Source organism: Patella vulgata, chromosome 2 (genome assembly GCF_932274485.2).
Source record: "Patella vulgata chromosome 2, xgPatVulg1.2, whole genome shotgun sequence".
NCBI lineage: Eukaryota > Metazoa > Mollusca > Gastropoda > Patellidae > Patella > Patella vulgata.
Genome location: NC_065880.2, coordinates 67048374 through 67074597, shown reverse-complemented (window position 1 = coordinate 67074597; position 26224 = coordinate 67048374). Strand labels below are relative to the sequence as shown.

Genomic DNA, 26224 nt, shown 5'->3' with positions numbered 1-26224 from the left:
CGGACAAATTATTTAAATAACTTTGTCTGCTGATTAATGAACTTTTATATTTAAAGAAAGTGTTCAGAAATTTAAAGTGCAAACTATTTTAGGCTATTTTAGAGACATTGCGCGGACAGTAAATTTATAATAGATTACATTTATAATATTTCAATTTCCTATAAAGTAGATGCCTTTAAAAGGAATGGAGGAGTGTTATATCCAAGGTTGGATGGTGTAGGCCTACGTTGTATGTAAGGTTAGATCAGATGATGTTTAGAATGTCACGTGATATCGCGTTGGCTAGTGAAAGGCGATTAATTGGATTGTTTGTTTCGGTTTAAGCTTTATCGTACCGTTATATTGAGATACATTTTCTTCCAGGAGTTGGTGAATATTCATAATTTTGATGCGGAAGGATACAAGAGTTGAGAGGTTGGTTAGGTTGAAATGTAGGGCCTAAAATTGCATGTTTACTAGTTGGGGTAGTCTCTACTTCCAGCTTGTGTATCTCAAGTTTTTCATGAAGAACCCCATACGTGCTTTTGGGCAAGAGGTTGCCATATATGTTGCTCCATCTGTGGTAGAAAGCGTTTTACCCAACGAACATTTGGGGAAAAGTTAGAGCCGGTCTAAGATACGAGAATTAACATTCAAGTCAATGGGGAAATCTTTAGTGATCTGTGGCCATAATCTAGTACAGTTCTCACTCGGCAAACCTCGTCAGATTCAGGTACATTAGATCATAGATGTCTTTATAGGATATCTATGCATTAGATGCGTAGAATCTGTCGAGGTTTGCCGAATGGTACAGTTCTGTGATGTGGCTTCCTGTCCAGTCATACAGATCGTCAATCAACGCCCATTTTAATCACATGACATTTACTACGGCACGTGATACAACAATAGAAAGTAGAGAAAGATACCGTGTCTTTGATTGATTGAATTGTGACATGGCTAAGTGATTGAGGTGATATCTCTGAAGATGACGATGTTGCTGAACATATTGGTGTTTTATGCGTGCCTGCTTCTGGTCATTTCAGTAGAACAAAATGTAGTTCAGATGTCGTTTAATCCTGAATGTAAGTAGTATAGCGACACGGTCCACTACTTGTCGTGAAGAGATCACTTCAACTCAAGACAAGAAACAAAAATAAACAAAAATTCTTTAGATAGGGTGACCCGTGCACTCTACAGAAAGTTGGTTTCGACACGGCTAAATGTGCACGCTTCAGTTGCGTGTCTCGAACTGATTTCTGACTACCCCGCACTCTCTTTGAGTCGATAAATAGCCAAATAGCACGCTTCAGTTGCGTGTCTCGAACTGATTTCTGACTACCCCGCACTCTCTTTGAGTCGATAAATAGCCAATTAGCCATGGCACGTGCAATTCTCCACAAATATATCATCAACTAGGCTATTACAGCCGTAAAAAATCTATTGTTGACAATTTTGAATAGCAGTAAAATTTAGCTTCTTGGTTATTACAGCAGCTTTAGAAATAACGTTTGTTTTATTTTTTAAATTGCTTTATCATTAACTGTACCGTTAATTGGTTTAGTACAAATAATATCTCTGAAACACTCGGGTTAGACAGGAACATGATTCTACTTCTAGCTGTAGTTTCATTTTACTTTTACAAGTTTCTTAAAACAATTGTTGAGTTGTCTAAAGTGCTTATTTCTAAATTCAATTTCTTGTTCTAGCTTTCTGTTATGTTTCGTAAAAAAGTAGTCTTGATTATCCCGACCTGTCAATCAGACGTAGAATGGTCAATAGACTAGTTAAGCAAGACTAATTTCAAAACAAGGGCACGTAACCTATCTTTTACTCAAAAGTGTCTGGATGTTATGGACGACACTTGGAACCAGTTTTCAGTCTATTATTTATAGATGATTAATGGTCATAGCTTATTAAGTACAACATGGTCGTTTATTTAGTGACTATAATTGTGTGAAACTGATTTGAGGCTTGGCATATATATAAATATTGTGGCGTAATTGTCGAGATATTTGGAGATATTTATTTATGGTGGGTCACCCTACTTTAGAACTAAATTCCAAATGGGGTGCCGGGGAGGCAGCCATTACAATTTTTTTGAGAGCAGGTGCAAGTCGATCTGTGTAGTCCAAAATATTAATAAGCTGCAGTGTCAGTATGTTGATGTATAGTTACTTGTCAGTGATGCAGGAGGGAGGGCCTGACAAGGACAGCTGTCTAGTCCTTCGGATGATACGAAAAACCGAGGTCACGTGTATATATTTGAATGCACATAAAAGATCCCCTGGCAGTTGGAATTCGATATAAGAGTAGGCGATAGTGCTGCTGCCCAAACAAAATTTCCCTCATAGCACACCGTATGGTGTATGCCCGTATTCATTAGCCCAGTATAGGAGCAGAACAGTAGGACGTTAAACCCCATTTCATTTCATTTCTTATTAGTGAATGTAGATCCATCGAAATGGTGGTTTATGATATAAGTATAAAGTCTCCCAGTAGCCTATAGATTCTCTAGAGCCTGTAACAGAATGAAGTACTAATTCAAGTGGTCGCTTCCAGGAGATCTCATTTGTGCACAAAATTTAATTAATGTGATTGAATTATATTTAGTTTGATTAAGAACTGTATTTTTTTTTTTTTTTTTTTTAAATTAACTCCCTTGCATTTTTGAACATTCAATCAAGGAGTTGGCTCCTGCACCAGCAAACCTCTGCAGGCCACTGTGTACACATTGCCATGACAACAGTATGGATTATAAATGCTAAGCTTGTTGGTGCCTGCTGGGCTGTGGTGCCTGGTCCACAATCATATTTATTACTTTTTTTATTTTAAAAACAGTTATTTGGTCTCACATTTACATGTATATTTTGTAAATTATCAAATTAACAGATTTCATATGGTAGGCTACCGGTATATGCAAATTAAAGGCAAAAAGATGTTGTACATGTAAATAATCAAAAGTGTATACTTTCACCTCACAAGTTTGTTCATCACCATATGGTAGATTGCATTGTTAAACACAGCTGTGACACTTAGCAATATCACTTTATATCTACATTTAAGAAACTTGCATATTTTGTGACCTTAAATTAACACTGCTGTGTCATATCAGTTTACAGACACATGGTGTTTACATTTCTTCAAATGATTAAATTATATTTTACATATTTATCTACATGTTTTCAAGCAATTTTTAATCAATAATGAGATTACTATTTCTCTGATCAATAAATGTTCAGATACATATATGTATTGAAAAGAAAGTAACAGACCTTCAACACTGATGATTAACAACTGTATTGATTCTATACAATCTTGTTGTTTTGTTTTTATATGACCGCATTTCTTGTGGGAGAATATTGTTATTCTCCCTTTTTGTCCATCCATACACAATTCTTATAAGAAATGTCAGAGTGTTGGAGATTTATTTTTTTAAACTTGGTGAGATGGTTCAACGACTCTAAAGGAATCAACTCATAGAAATTTGGAGTCAGGTAATACTTTTTCACAGAGTTACTGTCCCTGTCTCCAAAAGCTTACAAACACTTGACAGGTCAAGATTCAGAATCATCAGTCATTTATTTTGTGTCATTAATGGCCTAGCCCAGACCCCACAAATTTGAAATCGACCTTTCAAAATATTGCTGCTGGGCATATGTTAATTATTTGGTAACACTATGTTTAGAACTTCTAATGAAAGCCTTGTCTTAAGCGGTGGACACACTAGCCAAATGATTCGTCCAAATCAATCGGTGCCGAAATTCATCTAAGCATCCACTGTCATTCACCCAAATCAAACATGTTTAATATATTCACCTAGTGTGTCCATTTTGCTGAAGCATGCGCCTGATTATAGAATTCATTAGACACTCATATCGAGAAGTCACGTGATTGATTGTTGTATTTAATCATTCATATGTTGTTAAAGGATATACAATGACTGGTGAATCAGGGGAAGCATTCGCCTAGTGTGTGCACTCATTCGGCTGCAATTCGGCGTCGATTGATTTGGCAAAATCAATCAACTAGTGTGTCCACCGCTTTAGCATGGTCGTTGTCATAGATTCTAATAATTCTATCCCATTTGGTGCTAGAAATGTACATGTATTGTCACTTGTCTGGTTTCCCCAACTTTTGGACCAGCTACTTATCTTTGAAAGAAGCCTAAGGTCCCACCAATTAAAGTACAATTGACATGAAACTTTGCGTGATTGCTCTTTGGACAATTCCACATTGATAGTAGCTTTAATATCATGACATTCATGGTCCATAGTATGCTTGTACTTGTTTTTATTAATGGACCGTATCAAATAAAATCAATTAAGAAGATGCCTTGTGGTGAAAGCTATATCCTTATTGACAGTATTGTTTCATATGTACGATTATAGTTAAAGATACATTATGGGAGATTAGATAAAGAGCTGACAGTTCTCACTATAATAGTTAGAAACTAGATAATAATTTAGAGAACATTTCAGGCCTAAAGAAAGATCTGCAATAGGCAGATTTAGCTCTTGCATAATGTATGTTTAAAGAATTGGATTTAATTTGATCAGTTAACTAACGACAATCCATCTTTTCATTTCAGATAATGTTGTGCTTGAAAAGAATGATCCAGGGACAGTAGCTCCGAAACCATTTACATTTGCCAGTTATTATGGCAACAATATGGTGCTTCAAAGAGCACCCTATCATGCAGTAATATGGGGTTATTCACCAAACATAGGAGAGAGAATTATTATCCGAGTGAGTGACACAGAACAGATTTATAAAGCTATTGTGGAGAAGGGTCCAGATGGGGTCAATGGTATATGGAAAGTGAAATTAAACCCAGAAAACAGAACTATACCGTTTGTAATCACAGCTATATCAAGTACAGCTTCCAGAAGTTTAGCAAATGTTTTATTTGGAGATGTTTGGCTTTGTTCTGGACAGTCTAATATGCAGTTCACTGTTAATCAGGTACATATATCTCCTAATATAAGAAACATCCATTATTCTTAAATTTTTCAAGTAAAATATAAATAATTAAGAGCAGTGTCACAATTTAAGTCAAAATGTCATGCATACATTCATCATAATAAGTGGCCAGTAGCAGTAGACTACATGTAGAATGGATGAGCAGTTTTACTTTGTAAGCCTTTTTGAATTATCGTATATCTCTAATGTTATGTTCTAAATTAAATAAAACTACACATCTTTCTTTGAAACAGAGATTGCCGTTAAAATGATTCTTGGCCTGGATGCCCAATGAAGTAGTTTAACCTTGGCCTAAGCTAGCTTTAGTATTGTGACTAGTCATTGAAAACAAGCTGTTTTTTATTATATATATATATCACCTTACATGCCAATTTAACTCAATGCTGCTGATGTACTGTTGCATATATTTCAATCGCTTATTCATGGTTCATTAATAAGTAATATCACAAAGGTCTTGCTGGACTGAATTCTGATTGATATTTATTTTTCAGACATACAATGCTACTCAGATAGTTGATGAAGCTTCCCAATATACATCAGTTCGTCTTTTTACAGTAGCAGAAACACAGTCATCTTATCCAGCTTATGATTTGATTGAGATTCAACAACCTTGGTCAATGGCCAACAAAGGTATTATATTAATTGTCTCTTCAATTTATCCCATGTATGTTGTAAATCATGTGGTGAGTAGAGTTTGTGATGAGATGATACAGTTGAACATAGATCTAAATGGGCAATTATTTTATCTTTTATTTTTTTAAGTTGGAAAGTGAAACAAGAAGCAACACTTATTGTGTGTCAATTATAAACCCCATATTTTTTAAAATTGAAAAAAAGAAACAAGAAGCAACACTTATTGTGTGTCAGTTATAAACCATACCTTTTATTTTGAATATTTCTTCAGAATCAGTTGGTTTTGCACCATGGAAGTATTTCTCTTCTGTTTGTTGGTTATTTGGTAAAAGTTTGTATGATAAGAAACAGTATCCTATTGGATTGATTGCTACAGATTGGGGAGGTACGCCAGTTGAAGCTTGGTCATCTGTTGAAGCTTTAAATAAATGTGGTCTACTAGCTGGACAGTATCCGGTGTAAGTTGTTCATATATTTAACATCTGTAATAATGAGTAAGCTCACCTACACTCTGATATATTTTATTATATACACCACTCCCTGAGCTTGTCTTGTAGATAAACTTGAGACCTGCAGAGCTCTAATTTTGAGATATTTATTGCATAATGAATTTTGGAAGAAATAGCTATTGTAAATTTTTTGAGATAACTAAAGTTATTGCCCTTGCAGTATAAACCTCATGAACTAGTTGATGATGAATCATAAGAGAATACATTGTTACAGGAGCCACCTATGATATAAAATTCTGATCTCGCAGACATCTGTATTTGTAAGTGTGACAATAAAATTACAAAAGTATCCTACATTCTTGGTACAAAACATAGTCACAGGCATGAAAACAAGCCAACAGTGAGGCTGATGTCCCCCGCCGAAATAGGAAAATAATTAGAGGACACATATAAATTTATCACAAATTATCTTTTACAAAGTATTGACTGAGCAGAGAATGCTCATTATCGATCTTAGTCAAGGTATTACTGTAATGAAACTATACACCAAGTTTCATCACTCTCACTTAATTAGAACTAAAGTTATAGTGTCCCAAAGCATCAACCAATCAAATTGTTTATCTCTGCTTACCCTAAGCGGAACGGACAGACAAACAGACAGACGGACGAACCCATTTTAATAGTTCCCTGCTTTCTTCGAAAGGCGGGGGACAATAAGCATGAACATTTACTCAATTCGAAGATCAACCAATCAAATTGTTTATCTCTGCTTACCATAAGCGGAACGGACAGACAGACAAACAGACAGACGGACGAACCCATTTTAATAGTTCCCTGCTTTCTTCGAAAGGCGGGGGACAATCAAAGTAGGAGAGTTATTGTTTTCCAAAGTCTCGACCAATCAAATTGCGTATCGCTCTGCTTACCCTGAGCAGAAAATGCTCATTATCAAACTTAGTCAAGGTATTACTGTAATGAAACTATACACCAAGTTTCATCAATCTCACTTAATTAGAACTAAAGTTATCGTGTCCCAAAGCATCAACCAATCAAATTGCTTATCTCTGCTTACCCTAAGCAGAAAATGCTCATCTTCCAACTCCATTGAGGCATTGACCTAATAAACACCTACACCAAGTTTGAACATTCTAGCTCAATTAGGAAGAGAGTTATCGTGCCCCAAAGTATCAACCAATCAAATTGCTTATCTCTGCTTACCCTAAGCGGAAAATGCTCATCTTCGAACTCCATCAAGGCATTGACCTAATAAACACATACACCAAGTTTGAACATTCTAGCTCAATTAAAAGTTATCGTGTCCCAAAGCATCAACCAATCAAATTGCTTATCTCTGCTTACCCTAAGCGGAAAATGCTCATCTTCGAACTCCATCAAGGCATTGACCTAATCAACACATACACCAAGTTTGAACATTCTAGCCCAATTAGGAAGAGAGTTATCGTGTCCCAAAGCATCAACCAATCAAATTGCTTATCTCTGCTTACCCTAAGCGGAAAATGCTCATCTTCGAACTCCATCAAGGCATTGACCTAATAAACACATACACCAAGTTTGAACATTCTAGCTCAATTAGGAAGAGAGTTATTGTGTCCCAAAAAGTGTGACGGACAGACAGACAGACGGACAGACAGACAGACAGACAGACGGACGAACCCATTTTAATAGTCCCCTGCTTTCTTCGAAAGGCGGGGGACAATAATATGTACTAATGTGACTAATTATTGTCAACAACAAGCCAGATTGTTGTTTTTTTATGTCCAATTGACTCTATTCAGTACTGATACAGATTATTAGAATTCTTTTGACATTATTTGGTATTGAAAGACATAGTTATGTTGTTTTGTGAAATAAACAAGAGGTTTGACTGATACCCGCTGATACTAATATTATTTAGTGAAGAAGAATGGTTTGGTGTGGGTGCTACTATGAGTAACAGTGTATTATGGAATGCCATGGTTCATCCTATGATCAATATGACCATTTATGGAGCCATCTGGTATCAAGGTAAATTAAAAATGATATTGCTGTTTATATCTTTATTGCTGCATTTTATACATTAAATACTTTTAAAAGGCATGCTTCTTTGTTGGGTTGTCTAACTGCCACAATTTCATTAACAATTAGTGTTTTTATACTTTCCATATATATAGGTGAAGCAAATGAAGTTGTCAATGTTAACAAATATAATTGTACATTTCCCACTATGATAGATGATTGGAGATTGCGGTTTTCACAAGCTGGAGATACTAATCCACTTTTCCCGTTTGGATTTGTACAAGTTAGTAAAAGACTACTTCAGCCCTTCCTTTTTATCTTTTTTCCAACTTGGTATTTAGATTTGATTTTTGGCAGATAGTAGGAGAGCTGCTCATATGACAAAACTGGACTGAGCCACCATTTTATTACAGTAGGCAAAATTTGTGAGGAATTCATATTAAAACTTGAACGTTACATATATTATGAACACTAGGGAACTATCTTTTAAAATGCATTGTATTAAATTCAATTTTCCATCTAGCCATCTGAATTTTTCTCTAGTCATTTGGGTTCTAGACTTAATACAGTTTAATAACCTTTATTTAGCTGTCCAGCAGACTTTGACCTATAATATTGCATTATATCTCCTTTCCTTTAAGTTGGCTGCGAACAGATTAGATCCAAGTATATCAACAGGATTTCCTGATATCCGCTGGCATCAAACTGCTGATTATGGTCTTGTACCAAATAAAAGAATGCCAAACGTTTTCATGTCTGTGGCAATGGATTTACCAGATTTCTTTTCACCAGATGGAAGGTAATATATACTCTTCAAAAAAAACCCGCAGAGCCCATTTTTCATCATTTTTTTATTTGAACGGGATCGTTCTTTCCATAAATCTTAATAGTTTTTAATGTCACTTTATGTAAGGATAAAAGAAATTCATTATTGGTTTTAAATGTAGGGTCACTAATTGTGACTGGTCATACTTTTTACCCCAAATTTGTTTTGTTTGATTGCACCAAGACACATGAGTTTAACAACTCACAAGCTTTTCGCATGAAACCCAAATCTAAGGCCTTTAAAATCCTGGGCTTCTGGGTTTCAAAATCAGTTGCACATGTAAACATTCAATGAGCCAAGTGATGCCACATCTGAACGAAGACCAACGCAACTACGCTATCGGTCGGTTACAAGGAGGTGAATAACAGACAGATGTAACCAGGCTGCTGAATGTTTCCCATAGTACCATTTCTCGCCTTTGGGATAGGTACCGACAGAGAAGTTCAATACGTGACCGCCCAAGCTCAGCCCAAAGAACAGTGACCCCACCTGCCCTGGATCGTCACATCTACTGCACCGGTTACGTTATTTGTGAAAACGGTTCACAAAAGCGACCTCTACTGCAGCAGCAATTCCAGGACAGCGTAGGATCTCAGACCAGACAGTCCATAGGCGCTTACGTGAAACCATATTACGAGCCAGACGTCCCGTTAGCGCTGGTGTTTTGAAATACCCCAACACCATCAAATCCGACTTCAATGGGTTCAGACACACAGGGTATGACCACAGCAACACTGGAGAACAGTTTGGTTCAGCGACGAGTAGCGTTTCCTGTTGCAACAAGGCGATGGTAGAGCGAGGGTATACCGACGACGAAATGTCACTATGCGTTTCTGTTTTTAAGAGTATATATATGAGATGATTGCTATAGAAAATTTGACAAATATTTTAATAGGTTGCATTAGAAATGTGAAAAGTTAGTGTTTGTTCATCAGTAATTATTCAATTATTAAGAGTATAGATGAAGTTAACGAAATTCAAACTATGTAAAATTTCTGCATTTTCCCTGACAAAGTTTATATATATTTGTAAATCCCAAAGAATTAATCTAGACAATAACGGTACATACATGTAGATGTGTATGAATTAGCCAAAATAACAGATTATCATCAGTAATAAAAGCTAATCTTCTAACCCATCACAAGTAATAATATTTCTTAAGAATTTAATAAATATTGGTATAGTAATTATACTTCAGAATATTATTGTAGATGATTCCTAATACATCTAATATACTGTAGAAAAATAAATTTTTTACAGTATCCATCCTAGAGACAAACAAGATGTTGCCATTCGATTAGTTTTAAGTGGGTTAGCTGTAGCCTATAATGAGACTGTGCCTGAATGGCAAGGACCATTACCTAATCAAGTATCACTCAGTCCTACAGAAATAACACTTGACTTCTCTGCTCAGATTGAAGTACGAACCGTAGAGGGCTTTGAGGTAAAGTATTACATATTATTTAGAACGTTAAACCCTATTACATTTCATATATATAAGCCTACGTTTCTATATGCCCACATTGAAATGTGGTTGAATGTTGTCGTCACCCCTGTCCATTATCCACATTGCTCACAAGCAAATCAACACAATCTGCAAAAATAAATGCAATAGTTAAGTTGAAAGAAACGCAATCTGGTTAAAATACAGATCTATATTTGGTTTCGTTTCGATGGCCTACTCTACATGAAGATCTGACAAGTTATAGTGGGAGTTCATGTCAGGGGTCAAACGAGCGACTTTTGACCCTATGACGGCAGACATTGATTAATCAATCAGCGTTGACGTTTCTAGTGGTTTACACACAGTTCCGTGCATCAAAAGGCCAAGTACTCGCCCTAACAGATTGTTTCTTTGGCTAATCTCTCCCTTCAACCAAAACGCCGATAACATAACAACTCTTCCAGATCCTAGTGTAGTAAAGACAAATAAAACGAAATTTTGAACTATAAAAACGAAACGAAATAGGATCTGTGTTTTAATCAGATTGAAAGAAACCAATTTACCCATGTATTTGAAAGACGTTTATGCTCAGAGTACTCTAATCAAGTTTGAACTGAATATAGTTAATTAGTTAGTGGTTATAGACAATTTCACTTGTTTGTATTTTGACAGATTTGTTGTTCAGTTGGGGGAGGAAATGAATGTACAAGTTCTAAATCCTGGTGGTTACCTACTCCTATTGTTTCTAATACAACCAAATCCATTAATCTTTATCCCATCTGTGCTACTGGCGAAAATATTCTTGGAATCCGATATTCGTGGAGAGAGTCACCATGTCAGTTTAAGAAATGTGCTGTCTATAGTACAGTTGCTGAACTACCAGGACCTCCGTTTATATGGTATAAATCAAGTTCTAGCTCAAAACAAGAAAAACCACTACAAGTAGTATACTCAATGCTATGGGATAAACCACAACTTAATAGTTTGCCTTAAAACAATAATATCTATTTTAAAATGTGATTAAATGTTGTAGTAAGTTTTTCTTATTATTGAAAGCAGGGTCGGCAAGATTTCATAAACACTACTTACATTGTTAATGAACTTTAATTCCCTTCTTCTTTTTTTTTAAAAAAAGCATAAAAAAAGACAAAATGTGAAATATTACTTAAAGCTGTAGTGCTAAATATCATTTTTATTTTAAAAGTAATTGTATGTATCAGAACAATTTTTGTATGTTTATTTTGTTAGACTTATATTTTAGTATCAACATTGTTAACTGTGTCTAGTAATATTCTTTTTTAATTATTTATATTTAATGTACTATATATAAACTTTCTTTGTATGACCTCTGTCCGCACAAAACATCATAACCTATTTGTTATATGTCTGAATATCCTGACTAAGAACTAAATAGAAATGTTTAGAGATTATAGAAGTATGTTATCCATTGCTTTTAACAGCCGTGGTACAGTCATTTCTAATTGTTTCTGTATTTCAAATAAACTACCACATTCCAGTTGTCAATTTCTGTTTTCTATAAATCAATATAAACTTGCAGCCCATATTAGATGTGCAGGTATATTGTCTTCAGGGGCGTACATATCGACTTTGTTTGGGGGAGGGGGTGTTTGCGAAAATGAGACCAACTAATGCACAGGTCAAGGTTCATTTGGTGCATGCACAGTAATCCGTGCTCAGACCGGTTTGCGTTTACACTACGAAAATTTAAAGCGAGCCGGCCCTGGTACCGTTCTGAGACCACCTCACTTCAATGGGCCAGATTGGCACCGTACCAGGGCCCGGTTCCTAGAAAATTCTTAAAGTAAGCACAATGTCATGCTTCACTTTTCTTACGTAAGAAACTTATAAAAATACCGTCCCTAGAAAATTCTCAAGACCATTCTTACGTAAGCGTAAGTCAAGTATAATTCTTAGCACGTTGTGACTAGTAAGGTTTACCATAAACTGTGACTACGATGCTCTTTAATGTCATAAAAACAACTTTGGTATGCAAATTACGTCATAAATTTGTCGTCTGCTTCATTGACATCATCCTATATGGTTGATTTAGATGCATTTGACATGACATGTCCCCTATACACATATAAAATGTGCCACAAGATAAAAAACGCAGACACATACAAACTAACTGAATAATTGTGAGAGCGCCTGATCTTAAAGTAGCCTGTGTGTTAGTAGCCTATTGTTTAGTAATTGGCAAATAAATAAAATGATTTCAGGGTAAAGCGAATTAATTTTCTATAGGCCCCCTAGCATTCTTAATTTCTTCTGGAGAAGGATTTTCTCTGTCTTGTAATTTTCTCTTTGGTATCAAAAGGTGTCGGAAATGCAGTCGAATAACTACGGTCAGCTATCTTTTTCAAGCTGAAACAGACTTAAGGTTGGTAAGCAAGCCGTATACCTTGCTTGGGACTTGTGCTTTGATTGACTATGTTTAAGAACGAAGTTGTGCTTAAGTTTTTTCTTGGAACGCATAATAACGTTCTTGTGCTTACAATACAATGAAGTCTACTTAAAATCTAAGCACAAGAACGTTCTTAAGAATTTTCTGGGAACACAAAATAAGGTAAGTTTACTTAAATACAAAGTCTACTTAAAATCTAAGCACAAGAACGTGCTTAAGAATTTTCTAGGAATCGGGGGCCCAGGTGCGGCACGCTTACGTTTGACCCGTTTACACTACAAAAAAGCGACAAGCGTGCCGTACCCGGTACCGGGACTGCACGTATTTAAGCCCCCCAAAAAACGTTTTTAAGCCTATGGGCGTAAAAATTAGATTATTGAATTAGAGTGGTCTCCCTTAACGGATGTCTGCTGTTGATATGATTGATGTGGTGCACATGCATTCGCACAATACTGGATCTTCAATGAGTTACTTTCTATTTTTCACTCGGCAACCGGCTGCAGATTTCACTCGGCCAACTTCGGTTACTCCTCTACACCAAACCATGTTTCCAAACAGAGTTATCTTTCCGTGACCCGCAAATTATATTTTTAACAATGAGTTGAATTCTATAGGAGGTGTTGGAACTCCCGCAAACAGTGCCGGTGGTGCAAGTAAGTTATAAAAATAAATACAACTGACAAAAGGTTAAGGACCACCTTAAAGTAAAACAAGACAGGAATATTTGGTCATTTAAGTAATAGATATTTTTTAATTGAGGATTTCGAAAAATATAGGAGTCCATTAGATGATCTGGTCAGGAAAAGGATGAGGATTACAGACAAGAGTAGTGATAACCATCGTCATGTGTATCCCTCTCTCACTTGGAGAGAGAGAGAGAAATGGGGTTTAACGTCCACTCGACTAACATATGGTTCAATTTTATTTCCATAATTCGCTTGCGCGTAGGGATCTTTAGCTGTGGGAGGAAACCGGAGGACCCGGAGGAAACCCACAAGGTTGGACAGGCGACCCTACTCCTTGTCACGTACAACCGGGGATTCGAAACCACGCCAGTTGACTGAATGACAGACTTTATGATACAGCGCGCGCACGCTAACCATTCAGCCATCCAACCCCCCCCCCCCCTCTCTCACTTGGATCACGTCCTCAACACCTCTTGTTTGATTAGTACCATGGTACCAAAGGAACCTGACACTATTCTTCTTGGAGTGGCAAGACTTATGCTGGAAGTATTTTGTGATGGATATTACATGGTTCCAAATAAAAACCATCTGAATTTATTGTTGATGGTTAAATATCAAACAGACCTCATTTTAAACGGTGGTGCTTATCTTTTTGACACACATAATTTTTACCGTACTACTGCTCAAAAGCTTTTAATTTTGTTTTAAAATTCTGTTATTCTAATCTCTAGTCATGGTAGTCAGTTAAACTTGAAACCTGTATGTTTAAGTTGTAACCACTGTAAAAAGGATGGCTGTAGAAGAATCATGTTCGTTCTGAATCTAAATGTAAAACCTATCCCCCCCCCCTCCCCAGCCGCTGATCAACAGAAATGAGCAAAGTGAACCTGGGCACTAAACAATATTCAGAATACAAGTTATTTAGAAGTTTATTTTGTTTGTGGCTTGATAAATACAAGAGAACACTTTTCAAGACGTCGTCAGAAATGAACTGTGAAAAAACTTGTATTTAATACACCGGTATATTAGTCATGGTTTATTCAATACAGTTACTAAATGCAGCTTTAACAAACTACATTTTTTAATGGTTTATTTACAGAGAAGAAATGGGAAACATTACCATGCTGCCAGACACGCCCCATTGATAACAAAGGTCTGCCTGCTGCCGCTGTACACAAAACACCCAACCCAGAACCAATCGATGCCACAAAATTGCCGCTAGCAGAAAAAATTCGACGACTTTCAATGTTTTTACGAAGTGAAAAAAAAGTAATCAATGAAATTATGGTGAGGTTTTATTTATTAAAGATACATTATGGGAGATGGAGATAAGATAACGAGTTAGCAGTTCTCACTATAATAGTTAAAAACTACATAATGTAAAGGGAATTTGCTGAAAATGTCAGTCAAATTGGTCCACTATGAACCGAAAACTAAGCGGATGAAAGTTTCGCCTAGCCTCGAAACTAATAGTCTCGATTGTCTATTGTTGTGATTTAATTATCAATGAGCGATAGCAGCATATAGAATTGTAATCCAGTCGACATCGAAGGCTAGCCTTGACATCGGGAGTTTATTATGGTCTGGATAAGTTAATTAATGTCTAATTAATAATTTAGATAAGATTTCAGGCCTAAAGAAAGACCTGAAATTGACAGGTTTAGCTCTTGCATAATGCATGTTTAATATTTTTCACAATAATCTCATTAAAAACACAGATTCTGCTTTATTTTTATTTTTATTTAAGCATGTATTACGTATAAAATTCTTTTATTTGCCCATCTACATAAGACCAGTGGGGCGAGTTTGGGTGGTCGAAGCGTTAATGCGTCATTACCCGCTTGTACGTGACAAGGAGTAGGGTCGTCTGTTCAACCTCGTGCGTTTTCTCCATGTCCTCAGGGTTTCCTTCCACTGCTAAAGACCCCTAATGAAATAAAATGAACTATATGTTAGTCCCGAAATGACCTAGTGTCGAGTGAACAATAAAGCCCATTTTCCTCTCTTTCCCATTAAATCCTATTTTATTTCATTTTAGTTGTTTGAGAATTCTCTGATGAGTTGTAAAGTTGGAATTAGACCAGATTTTTTGATCGATGGCATGGTACAAGGAAAGAACGGATCCTTTTTCACTGGCCGACTTAATCTGGGTGGTGTGTTCCTAGCCAGAGCTATCGGCATCAACAAGAAAGAAATCAAACTGTCATGTTTCAAGAAGGCGGTGGAACTTTATCGTACCCTTCCTGTCACTGAAATTTTGAACCAGGATGATATGACCCCAAAAGTTATCAAGGAGAAACTGGAGAATTTTAACTCGACCGTTGCTAAGATGGAGAAAGAAACAATTGCAGAGTTACCCCCACCATCTATTTTGAAACAGATCCAAGATATTCTAACCAATCCTAAATATGCTTCAACCAATTCAATCAGCAAAATGGAGTTGGCGGCCTCTGTGGCTAAATGTCGAGTCCGTTGTCGATATGATGTAGAGAGTTGTAAAGCTGAATCAGGGAAAGTTTATCATAAGGGCATGTACTTTATTGACAACATACTACAAGGTGCAGGTGTTTCAGTTTCCAAAAAAACTGCTAAGTCATTGTGTTATAATATGGTGGTTGAACGACTGACCACCATGAATGTTGAACATGGCAACATCTTAGATGGTGTCGAACAGTCTGTCATAACAGAAGCAGAAGCATAGGTTCAGAGCACTTTGGTAAAGGCAGCACCAAATCCTAGGGCATTTGATCTCCGTGAACAGTTTGTCAAAATGAACGAACTTAGCAGTGCCACGCATCCTGCATCCATCATTACTGTCTTGGATGGAATTTTCAACGATGTAAAATTGACGCCCATTTGTCTGTACCGTCGTAGCATGAACACAGAAATAGAAAAGGAGAAAATTTTCTGTAACCTCTATCTAGCTGGTCATCTCATCATGATTGGTGAAGCAGAGAACCGAACAGATGCCCAAGCAGACGCTTACTCTAAAGCCCGAAAGGTTTTGACGAACTGTGACCCCGAGTTCATCCTCCCCCAACACAGTAAACTTCAACCACACGACCAAGCAGCAACAGATGTTATCGACTTTCGTGTCAAGGGCAACTGCATTTTGGAAGATAACTGTTCGAATCTTCATCGCTTACAATGGACCCGAAAACCTATATCAACACTACCAGCCAAGGATATCGTTGTCTTTGAGGACGTCAGTTGGATAGTAGATCGTAAAGTTCAAGGTTTCTATATTTTACAACATTCATGTTTTGTCAACAATATGTTGTTGGAATGGGAGTTTTTTGACAATGATGATCGTGTATTCAGGTAAGTTGCCTTAAGGCCTAGTCTGGTCTCCCGGCCATAATCTTAAGGCCTAGTCTTGTGTCTTCCGGTCTCAACTGTAAGGCTTAGTCTTGTATCTTCTGGCCTCAACTGTAAGGCCTAGTCTTGTGTCTCTTAAGACCTAGTCTTGAATCTCTTAAGACCTACTGTAGTCTTGCGTCTTCCGGCCTTAACTGTAAGACCTAGGCTGTGTTTCCTGGCCTTAGCCTTCAAGCCAGAATTTCATATTTTCTATGAAAGTCAAAACATAATTATTTCTATGTCTTTTGCTCAATAGGTTATCAACTCACTATTATACGACTATGGGCATTATTTCCCACCCTTAAAAATCATTGACACAGGAAATAATAACACAATTACCTCCCTTGTTTTCCTATTGCCTCCATGCATTAGCTATCTTCAAATGTTGGAATTCGAAAATGATAATTTTGCCAATTTCGCAGCTGGCAATAGTGAATTATAGGATTAATAGGATTATTCTTTAACAAGGTAGGACTGTGTATGGATACCATCTATTTTAAGGCTTTTTTTTAATAAATTTTAAAAATATAACTTAACAAATATGAAATTGTAGCTTTAAGATCTAGTCTTGTCCCATTGATCAAAATTTTGAAATGTTCAGTTTGCTTGTTACTCTTTTGTTTTTAGGGGTGGTTGAGTGGTCCAAGCTCATAAGGTCTTTCATTGAGTCAAACCTCCTGGGTGTCAGTCCAAAAATGTTGGTTTGTTTTGTGTGAGTGTTAATCCCCATTTCTCTCTTTTTTTACTTTAAGATGTCAGATGAAGATACAGAAGGAAGATGTTGGAACCGAACCTGCAGTGTCTCTTAGTAAGATAGGCTCTAGAAATTTTGCAGCAGCTGATTTCTTGTTTAAGCTCTACGAAACACAACCAGTCATAGAGGTAAGTTATTCTATTGAATACTTGAATTAGCTTTAGGGCTATGGATTCCTGAGCTAAATAGGGCCTACATTATATAAAGATAGGTTGCCAGGCAACTAAACATACGCCCACAGCAGCTAAATCGTCCGAGCGGTCGACAAGAGTTGTCGTATATTTGTTCTTTTGTAGGTAATTAGGGGGCATTTAATAGACAACTTCATACAGATGACATTATAATTTTCGTCGTTTGAGGGTTCACAAGGTTCTAAAAACTAAAACAAGGGCTGTAACTCAGGAAGTAATCTACAGAAATTATTGAAATTCGACAGACTTTTTCGTTTTACTAATTCAAATAATACATATCAATTTCATACAGATCGGATGATAACTTTTGTCGTTCGAACGTTCACAAGATTCAACAAAGTAGAACAAGGGCCATAACTCTAGAAGTAATTGACAGAAATTGCTGACATTCAATAGGCTTCTTCATTTCACTAATTTAAATGATGCATATGAATTTCATACAGATTGGGTGATAACTTTTGTCGTTCAAGCGTTCACAAGATTCAACAATGTGAAACAAGGGCCATAACTCTAGATGTAATTAACGGAAATTTGCTGAAACTCAATAGGCTTGTTCGTTTTACTAATTTAAACGATACCTTTAAATTTCATACAGATCGTATAATAACTTTTGTCGTTAAAGCAACCACAAGGTACAACAAAGTGAAACAAGGGCCATAACTCATGGCGTAATTAAAGGAAATTGCTGAACTTCAATAGGATTCTTCGTTTCACTAATTTAAATCATGCATATCAATTTCAAACAGATCGGATGATAACTGTTGTCATTAGAGCATTCACAAGATTCAACAAAGTGAAACAAGGGCCATAACTCTAGATGATTAACGGAAATTGCTGAAATTCAATAGGCTTCTTTGTTTTACTAATTTAAATGATGCATATAAATTTCATACAGATCGGTTGATAACTTTTGTCGTTTGAGCGTTCACAAGGTTCAATAACATGAAACAAGGGCCATAACTCTAGACGTAATAAACGGAAATTGCTGAAATTCAATAGGCTTCTTCGTTTCACTAATTTAAATAATGCATGTAAATTTCAGAAAGATCGGATGATAACTGTTGGAGTTAGAGCGTTCACAAGGTTCAATAAAGTGAAACAAGAGCCATAACTCTAGACGTAAAAAAACGGAAATCGCTGAAATTCAATAGGCTTCTTTGTGTCACTAATTTAAATAATGCATGTAAATTTCAGAAAGATCGGATGATAACTTTTGGAGTTAGAGCGTTCACAAGGTTCAATAAAGTGAAACAAGGGCCATAACTCTAGACGTAATAAACAGAAATTGTTGAAATTCAATAGGCTTCTTCGTTTCACTAACATAAATATTGCATATAAATTTCACAAAGATCGTATGTTAACTTTTGGCATTAGAGCGTTCACAAGGTTCAACAAAGTGAAACAAGGGCCATAACTCTTGACGTAATAAACGGAAGTTATTGAAATTAAATAGGCTTCTTCATCTCACTAATGAAAACAACATATATCAATTTTAAAACAATTGGATGATAACTTTTGGCGTTAGAGCGTCCACAAGAAATTGTGGACGATGGACGGACGGACCGACAGACGGACGGACGGGGGCGACGGCAATATACGTCCACATTTCAGTGTGGGCGTATAAAAACCAATTTAGCCAAGCATTGCATTTCTACACCCTTTCACTGAAGCAACGTTCCTGTCCCTTGAGCAGGGTTATCCTGTGACAACACCAGAAGATTGATATATGGGTGGGCTGGTCTAGTGGTCTAATGCATGCCCTTTAGATCATAAGATATGTCCTTGAATCAATTTGAGCCAAGCTTGTATGTGACAAGGAGTAGAATCTCATGTCTAGTATCATGCATTTTTTTCCCGTTCCGTCAACATGCTGCCAATGGCTATACAAGGGACCTTTTTTCTTGTCCAGTCCATCTTGCCCTTGCAACAAGACGAAAAAAGGCTGGAAAAACCTGAGGAACTTCATTGGCCAGATTAAAAACAGATTCTTATCAATGAGCCAGTGTCCTACACATCGAGTCAGAACCCACCGAGCCAGCGGTTTACCCACAGAGGTGGGTCTTTACCCACTGAGACATTGTCTTACCAACTGAGCTGGTGGCTTAACCCCTGAGCCGATGGCTTATCCACAGAGCTGGCACCTCATGTACTGAGCCACCTTGGTTTTCGTTCTGCTCTTGTATTGCACATAAAAATGCCTTCCTGGCTAGGCACAGATTTGACCTTTAATTGATGAATGCCATTATTTAAAGTTAACCTAGATATCATGTCTTAGTAAATCGTTTTTCATTCCAGGTTTCTGCTTACACTAAACCTGATCAAGTGATAGAATCTGTCAGTTTTGATACGTTGCTTAAAGAAGCGGAGGTGTTGAAGAAAGCTGCCGAGGATGCAGGAGAAAACGTTACAGCTACTACAGCTGAGGGAACTGATTCAGAAACTGAGACCAGTGACACAGATGTTGAAATGAAGGAAGAAGTAACAGATTCACAGGCTAAGAAGAAATATCCTAGAAAACCACATTACCGTCATGCTGATAGATTTATTTTAAAAGCTGCCCAGGCACGACTAGACGAATTCATAAAAGTTAAAATGCTAAAAGATCTACTGTTTGGACCTGCTTTCCCTCATCATATCACACGCCAGATTAACGGCTTACTGTATAACCTCCCCGTTCCAGTTCGCTTTATAAATCATTCCACTAGAAATCAGATGTACACCATTGTAACGCAAAGTATGTCACCGATCAAAATTGTCGCATTTCTCAAAGCCAACGGTGGACAGTCTGGTCGCTTTCGTTTAGTCGACAAATCAGAACTTCCGACACATAAGGACATTTTACCAGAACTTAAAAGTAGGGAAATTTTAACTAAGATCAAATCCAAATTTTAGTAGAAATTTCAATTTTGATTGGCTAAGCACTAAAACCAATCAAATTGTTGGCTTTTTTTTGCTAATAAATATAAGTGCTAGTCTAATGTCTTGTCTCAATTACATCTTCAACAGTATGGTTTTGTTTCTAATTTAAAATCCAAATATTTGTCTAAAGTCTTTACCAGTTGTGTGGTTGAGTGGTCTGATGTATGCTTTAGATCATAAGGTCTGTCATTGATTCAAGTGCCATGGTTTGTTTTGAAGGTACTTCCAACCTTATTTGTCTTATACTATTCAAAAAAAGTAGGGGATATTTGATTTTTAAGTGTTATTAAAGTCACCTAATGAAACTGACGAAGAAACAAATGACAAAATGAAATGAAGTTCACATTCATCGATTTATTCCAAATGATCGTTAGACTAAGTAAGGCACAGACTGACCATTATAAGAGTAAAATGATACCCGGGGTCAAACAGCAAAGTTACCACAGCATCACAACCAAGTCAGTAACGGGTAAATCCTCCTCTGTTTGCCAAACAAGCATTGATCCGACGTGGCATACTCCTAATGAGACGTCTAAGGTCATTTTGGTCCAGATTGTCCCATTCCTGTTGCAACGCAGCAGCAAGTTCTTGGACATTGGCAGGACGTTGTTGACGTTGACGTAACCTCTGTCCAAGCATGTCCCAGACATGCTCGATGGGGGAGAGGTCGGGACTCAGTGCTGGCCAAGGTAATGTGGTGATGTTCTGTTGTTGGAGGTAACCTGTAACGATCCTGGCCCTGTGACATCTTGCGTTGTCATCCTGGAAGATGAAACGGCGGCCATGACGTCGTGCGAACGGCACAACATGGACTGCCAAGATGTTGTCCCGGTAGTACTGGCCTGTAACACGCCCTGCAACAACATGTAAATCCGTTCTTCCAGCAACAGTGATGCCTCCCCACACCATAACAGAACCACCCCCAAATCGATCATGTCTGATGACGTTAACGTCTTGGAAGCGCTCGTTTCGACGACGCCACACCCTCCTACGTCTGTCCAAAAAATCAACAGTGAACCTTGACTCATCTGAAAACATCACATTGCTCCAGCGTCGATTATCCCAGTGTTGACGATCCCTACACCAACGACGTCTTGCCTGAATGTGATGATCTCTCAAACAAGGGATCACGCGAGGACGTCGGGCGCGAAGGTGACCCCTATGCAGTCGATTCCGAATCGTCTGGCCACTCACTCTCAAACCAGTGTCTGTTTGAAGACGAGCGCTGATCTGATTTGCTGTGATGACACGATTTCTCAAGGCCAAGGTACGGATAAATCGATCCTGGGCTTGAGTTGTCGCCCTTGGTCGACCTGAGCGTGGTCTGTCCTGTACAGATTGTGTATCACGGTATCTGGACCATAGCCTGCTTCTGACAGACTGAGAAACATTCATCGTCCGCGCCACAACCGCCTGTGTTGTGCCGATCTGTAGCATGCCAAGGGCACGTAACCTTTCATTTTGGGTAAGCTGACACATATCAAAATTTGTTTTCTGGTCACTAAAACAATTAAACTGATGTTTCCACCCTGGAATTCAATGCCACAATGACTGTAACATTCAAAGTCAGAGTCGTGCAAATCTTGGGTTGGACCCCCATGATGATCCCAAGCATCACCTGCATTCCATGCGGTAGCTATTGGTGCGTTTGGGCGTCACATGTAACTGGAAATGTTTCTTCTGTTAGGTTCTATAGTGACTTTTTTCGTAGTCATTTGCATATTTTAGTATTATGCCCCCAAAATCAAATATCCCCTACTTTTTTTGAATAGTATATTTTCGCCAGTCATGTTTGGCCGTTTTGACTGACTTGCAGTGAAATTGACCAACTGGAGAATACTAGTAGATCATAAGGTCTGTCTAAAGTTTAGACAAATATTTGGATTTTAAACTAGATTTATAAGGGGCATTTTAAAGGGGCATTGGCGCCATTGGGTAAGATTAGATAAGAGCTGACAGTTCTCGCTATAATAGTTCAACAATAAATAATAGAAACAGAAAATGCTGAAATTTCAGTCAGATTGCTTTGCTCTGAACCGAGATATAGGTGATTCAGTTTTAGGCTACAGAGCCAATTTTCTGAAAGGTAACCTTTTCTGTGGTTCAAGTATCTGATGTGAGAATCTGGGCCCTGTTTCTCGAAATCTTAACAGTGGGAATGCAGTCGACCCTACTCTTGGAAACGAAGCTAAGCCTCTTCACTAAATGACAGACCTTATTATCCAACACGAATGCATTATCATTTGACTCCACCCCCTCCCCTGCAGTGACACATGAATGTTGTGACCAATAACCACTTTCCTGTCTTAAGGCCTTTGAAAACAGTATTCCTCATTATTAATTTGTCCCAACTAATCATGGTTCATGAATGCGTGTTCTCGATATGTTGACACTTCTACGATGGTGGGTGACTACGAGTCATGAGTGAAATAATCTTATTTCGTTTAATCTGTTATACTAATATAGAGAAAATACAATTTACATTTTATGGATATAACTTTTATGGATATAACTGTTACAACAAATAACACATCTACACAAATTTTTAAGTTGACCTCATTTCAATCAAAGTAAATACATGTACCCGTAAGTATTGTTTATATTCGCGTTACGTTTGGTAGTGGAACCGTGACACTGACATATTGTACATCGTTGACTTCAGGGTTAGGCTTGTTGTCTACCAAAGTTAGGTTAACATCTTCCACTACACTGCAAAGTCAGTAACATCATCAAGCTAACCTTTGCTAAAAGGTTAATGTTAATAACATCCACCAATTAGTCTATACACTAAACACAAGACCTGCAGCATTCAATCTCTGTGATCTGTAAATAATTAATAAAAAAACATATGAACTTACTTCAAATTTACACACTATAACTTATTACATAAACTTTATGTAGATAAGGAAAGTGAATTTTGAGATGCACTCCAATGACAAGTAGTTGATTTACATAAAAATTTACAAAAATAAGAACTGTTAATGAAAATAATAAACTGATTTACCTCAAGATAGATAATTGGAAATATTTTCTATACTTTTCTTCTGAAAAATGAAAGGGCGTAGTTTTATTATAAAACAAGGAACATGTACTACAAAAACATATAATTATTAATGTACCCCCTCGCCAACACGTACATTTGGAATTCATTTAATATAGTTAACTAAAAAAAATGTTAAAATCACAATTAATTATGATACCACAATTACAGGCTGGTAAAATCAACACAAAGTTCATACATTAGATTATAATAACCAGAATCGACTTTAAACTAATGTCTCTCACATATCAATGCCATAACTCTTGCAGTAATCATCAGATCTCGCTGAAAATCAATAGGCGTCTTGTCTCATGACCTTAAACACTGTGTATAAATTTAAAGTCAATTGGATTTTAACTTTAGCCTCTAGAGTGTTCACAAGATTTTTCAAAGTGATCAAGGGCCATAACTCTGGTAGTAATTATCGGTTGCCAATTCAAAACATATTTGTTTTCATTTTCCAACTCTTGTCTTACTCTTTTTGCAATGTAAAAATCACGAAAACGTTTTATTTCTCCCAAAGTGAAATTGCCATATGGCAAATCTATATAAAAGTCTTTGTCATTTTGTATAGACCCAATAATCTGATCCAAATCTTTAATTGGAGGCATGTATTTTGACTCTTCACATCTAGAGAATTTAATATTTGTTATGTTTCGTTTAATAATATAGCTTCTACATATAACAACAGGCAGAATTTTGTTAGGCAATGAGAGATTAATTCTACTAGTACTATTAGTATTTTGTAAAGCCATATTTGAGTACAATGTAACTTGCTCACCTGTTTTAATTTCCTTAGATTATACTGAATACCGTGGCGTACTGGAAAGGTCTTTGAAACCAATTTACGCTGAACAATCTAACACAGTACAGTAGTATAGTATTGTATGGTACCTTCTTCCACCAATCCAAGTGAAAAATCAAAACCACTATTGATGAACACTGAAATAGAAACATAATGTAACTACCCTAAATTCACATATTAGATAGTAAAAGCTTAATTGATTCTATTAGTTAAGTATAATATTTGAAATTAGATCTATAATATATAATTATGATTTTAATAAATCTTAGCTGACAATAACGTGCGGATTTCATTCAGTTTTAAAATTGGTACTATAGGGCCTAGCCAGTATAGCGATTCTGAAGGGAAAATACCGCTTATGACTCATGACGTCACTCAAATATGACAGAAAAGCACTTATTTTGGTGCCATCCCACGCATTGACTGGTATATAGAGGTTTTGATCATTTGAAACTTTGAGTTTGACCTGAAACCCTATTAATTAATAAATAGGTAATATTAATAAAACAATACTACTAGGCCTATTTATTAGTATTTAGAATATATATCATATGTAGGCCTACATACACTGTCATACAGTGCCTTTATTTACAAGTTACATCTGATTTATTAACTGATTATCAGACTTATCCATTTGTGTGTATCTCATTGATCATTCTCAGGCTCAAGTTATACTCCTGACAAGTCCACGAGTCACGATACTGTGACCCCCTGTTGGTTGCTGTTGTACTTACTTGTAGTTAAACTGTCACTACTACAACTTAAGAAGGGGTATAAATAAAATTCTTGAAATGAAGTCGGACTAGGTAGATATCTAGGCCTAATTATAATGTAGACTTGTTTTCATATCGATTACCCGACGCCAAGACCACTTCTACTGTACTAGCACTAATTTCAATGTAGGCTACTTAGTTAGTAGTCTTACCCCAAAAGTTAGAAAAGACTTCGTCAGCAAAAAAAATTATTTACAATCGGTACATCTATGATTAAGATTTGATTTATGCAGTTTTAGTCAAATACTAGCCTACTATAAAGTAACAAACTTCATTTACATTACCCAGGTCAGAAAATCTCCTCAGAAAATAAAAGACAACTGTTTAGTGTTTGTAGCCCAATAAATATAAGAAGCTGACGTCGTTAAAAACAGTGTTAGCCTAAACATCAGAATATTGCGCCAAAAGCAAACCAGTTAAAAATATAATTTGCGGGTCACGGAAAGATAACTCTGTTTGGAAACATGGTTTGGTGTAGAGGAGTAACCGAAGTTGGCCGAGTGAAATCTGCAGCCGGTTGCCGAGTGAAAAATAGAAAGTAACTCATTGAAGATCCAGTATTGTGCCATGCATTCCGTTTGCGTGGATAAGATAACATTTTTGAGAACTTAATGACGGCAAGTTAATTGTTAAAACCAAACTTGACAATTTTCATTTTTTTTGAGATCATGAAAATGCTGTCTTTATTAAACTTTGAATATTCTACATGTTTTGATTGTTTTTGCTAGTTTTTCGTTTTTAAGCCCTGGGCTTAAATTCGACTAAATGTTACCTGATGAAAACAGGCAAAATCCGTATTTAAGCCCGGGGCATAAATACGTGCAGTCCCGGTACCCCGCCTGGTACGCTTAAAATTTGTAATGTAAACGGGGTTTAGGCGGGACCGCAGTGGCGGCGCCAGCCGTCGGTGATTGGAGGGGCAAAGCTGGGGCAAAGTCCAAGGT

At 36.9% G+C, this 26224-nt stretch overlaps 2 protein-coding genes and 1 long non-coding RNA gene across 9 annotated transcripts; 2 read left to right on the top strand and 1 right to left on the bottom strand.

The window, feature by feature from the left end:
* The first annotated feature begins 860 nt into the window (after positions 1-860).
* On the top strand, positions 861-11843 carry LOC126811190 (sialate O-acetylesterase). Its single transcript, XM_050536754.2, has 9 exons — positions 861-1061; positions 4568-4941; positions 5451-5589; positions 5864-6050; positions 7957-8066; positions 8213-8340; positions 8699-8856; positions 10144-10327; positions 11000-11843. The coding sequence occupies exons 1-9, from the start codon at positions 965-967 to the stop codon at positions 11318-11320; spliced, it is 1698 nt and encodes a 565-aa protein (XP_050392711.2). The 5' UTR covers positions 861-964; the 3' UTR covers positions 11321-11843.
* A 2713-nt stretch (positions 11844-14556) lies between these two features.
* LOC130010717 (uncharacterized) lies at positions 14557-20721 on the top strand. The gene is made up of 4 exons (XM_056098683.1): positions 14557-14725; positions 15477-16759; positions 17551-17680; positions 20039-20721. Exons 2-4 carry the CDS (start codon positions 16209-16211, stop codon positions 20633-20635), a joined length of 1278 nt encoding a protein of 425 aa, XP_055954658.1. The 5' UTR covers positions 14557-14725; positions 15477-16208; the 3' UTR covers positions 20636-20721.
* A 2418-nt stretch (positions 20722-23139) lies between these two features.
* On the bottom strand, positions 23140-25842 carry LOC126830543 (uncharacterized). 7 transcript variants are annotated; one of them, XR_008786003.1, is made up of 4 exons: positions 25694-25842; positions 24484-24644; positions 23667-23706; positions 23140-23485 (listed from the first exon to the last, which is right to left on the bottom strand). It is a non-coding gene; the product is annotated as an uncharacterized LOC126830543 (long non-coding RNA). The 7 variants fall into 7 exon arrangements; XR_007683859.2 differs by having other exon boundaries at positions 25565-25702; XR_007683858.2 differs by lacking the exon at positions 25694-25842 and adding an exon at positions 25560-25688.
* Positions 25843-26224: the final 382 nt, after the last annotated feature.

Excerpts from the sequence above, each read along its gene's own strand:
- LOC126811190 (XM_050536754.2), top strand. The coding sequence starts at position 965 with ATGACGATGTTGCTGAACATATTGGTGTTTTATGCGTGCCTGCTTCTG. Across the intron at positions 4,942-5,450 it reads TGCAGTTCACTGTTAATCAG|ACATACAATGCTACTCAGAT; the intron begins GTACATATATCT and ends TTTATTTTTCAG. Across the intron at positions 6,051-7,956 it reads CTAGCTGGACAGTATCCGGT|TGAAGAAGAATGGTTTGGTG; the intron begins GTAAGTTGTTCA and ends AATATTATTTAG.
- LOC130010717 (XM_056098683.1), top strand. The coding sequence starts at position 16,209 with ATGAACGAACTTAGCAGTGCCACGCATCCTGCATCCATCATTACTGTC. Across the intron at positions 16,760-17,550 it reads AATGATGATCGTGTATTCAG|ATGTCAGATGAAGATACAGA; the intron begins GTAAGTTGCCTT and ends TTTTACTTTAAG. Across the intron at positions 17,681-20,038 it reads AAACACAACCAGTCATAGAG|GTTTCTGCTTACACTAAACC; the intron begins GTAAGTTATTCT and ends TTTTCATTCCAG.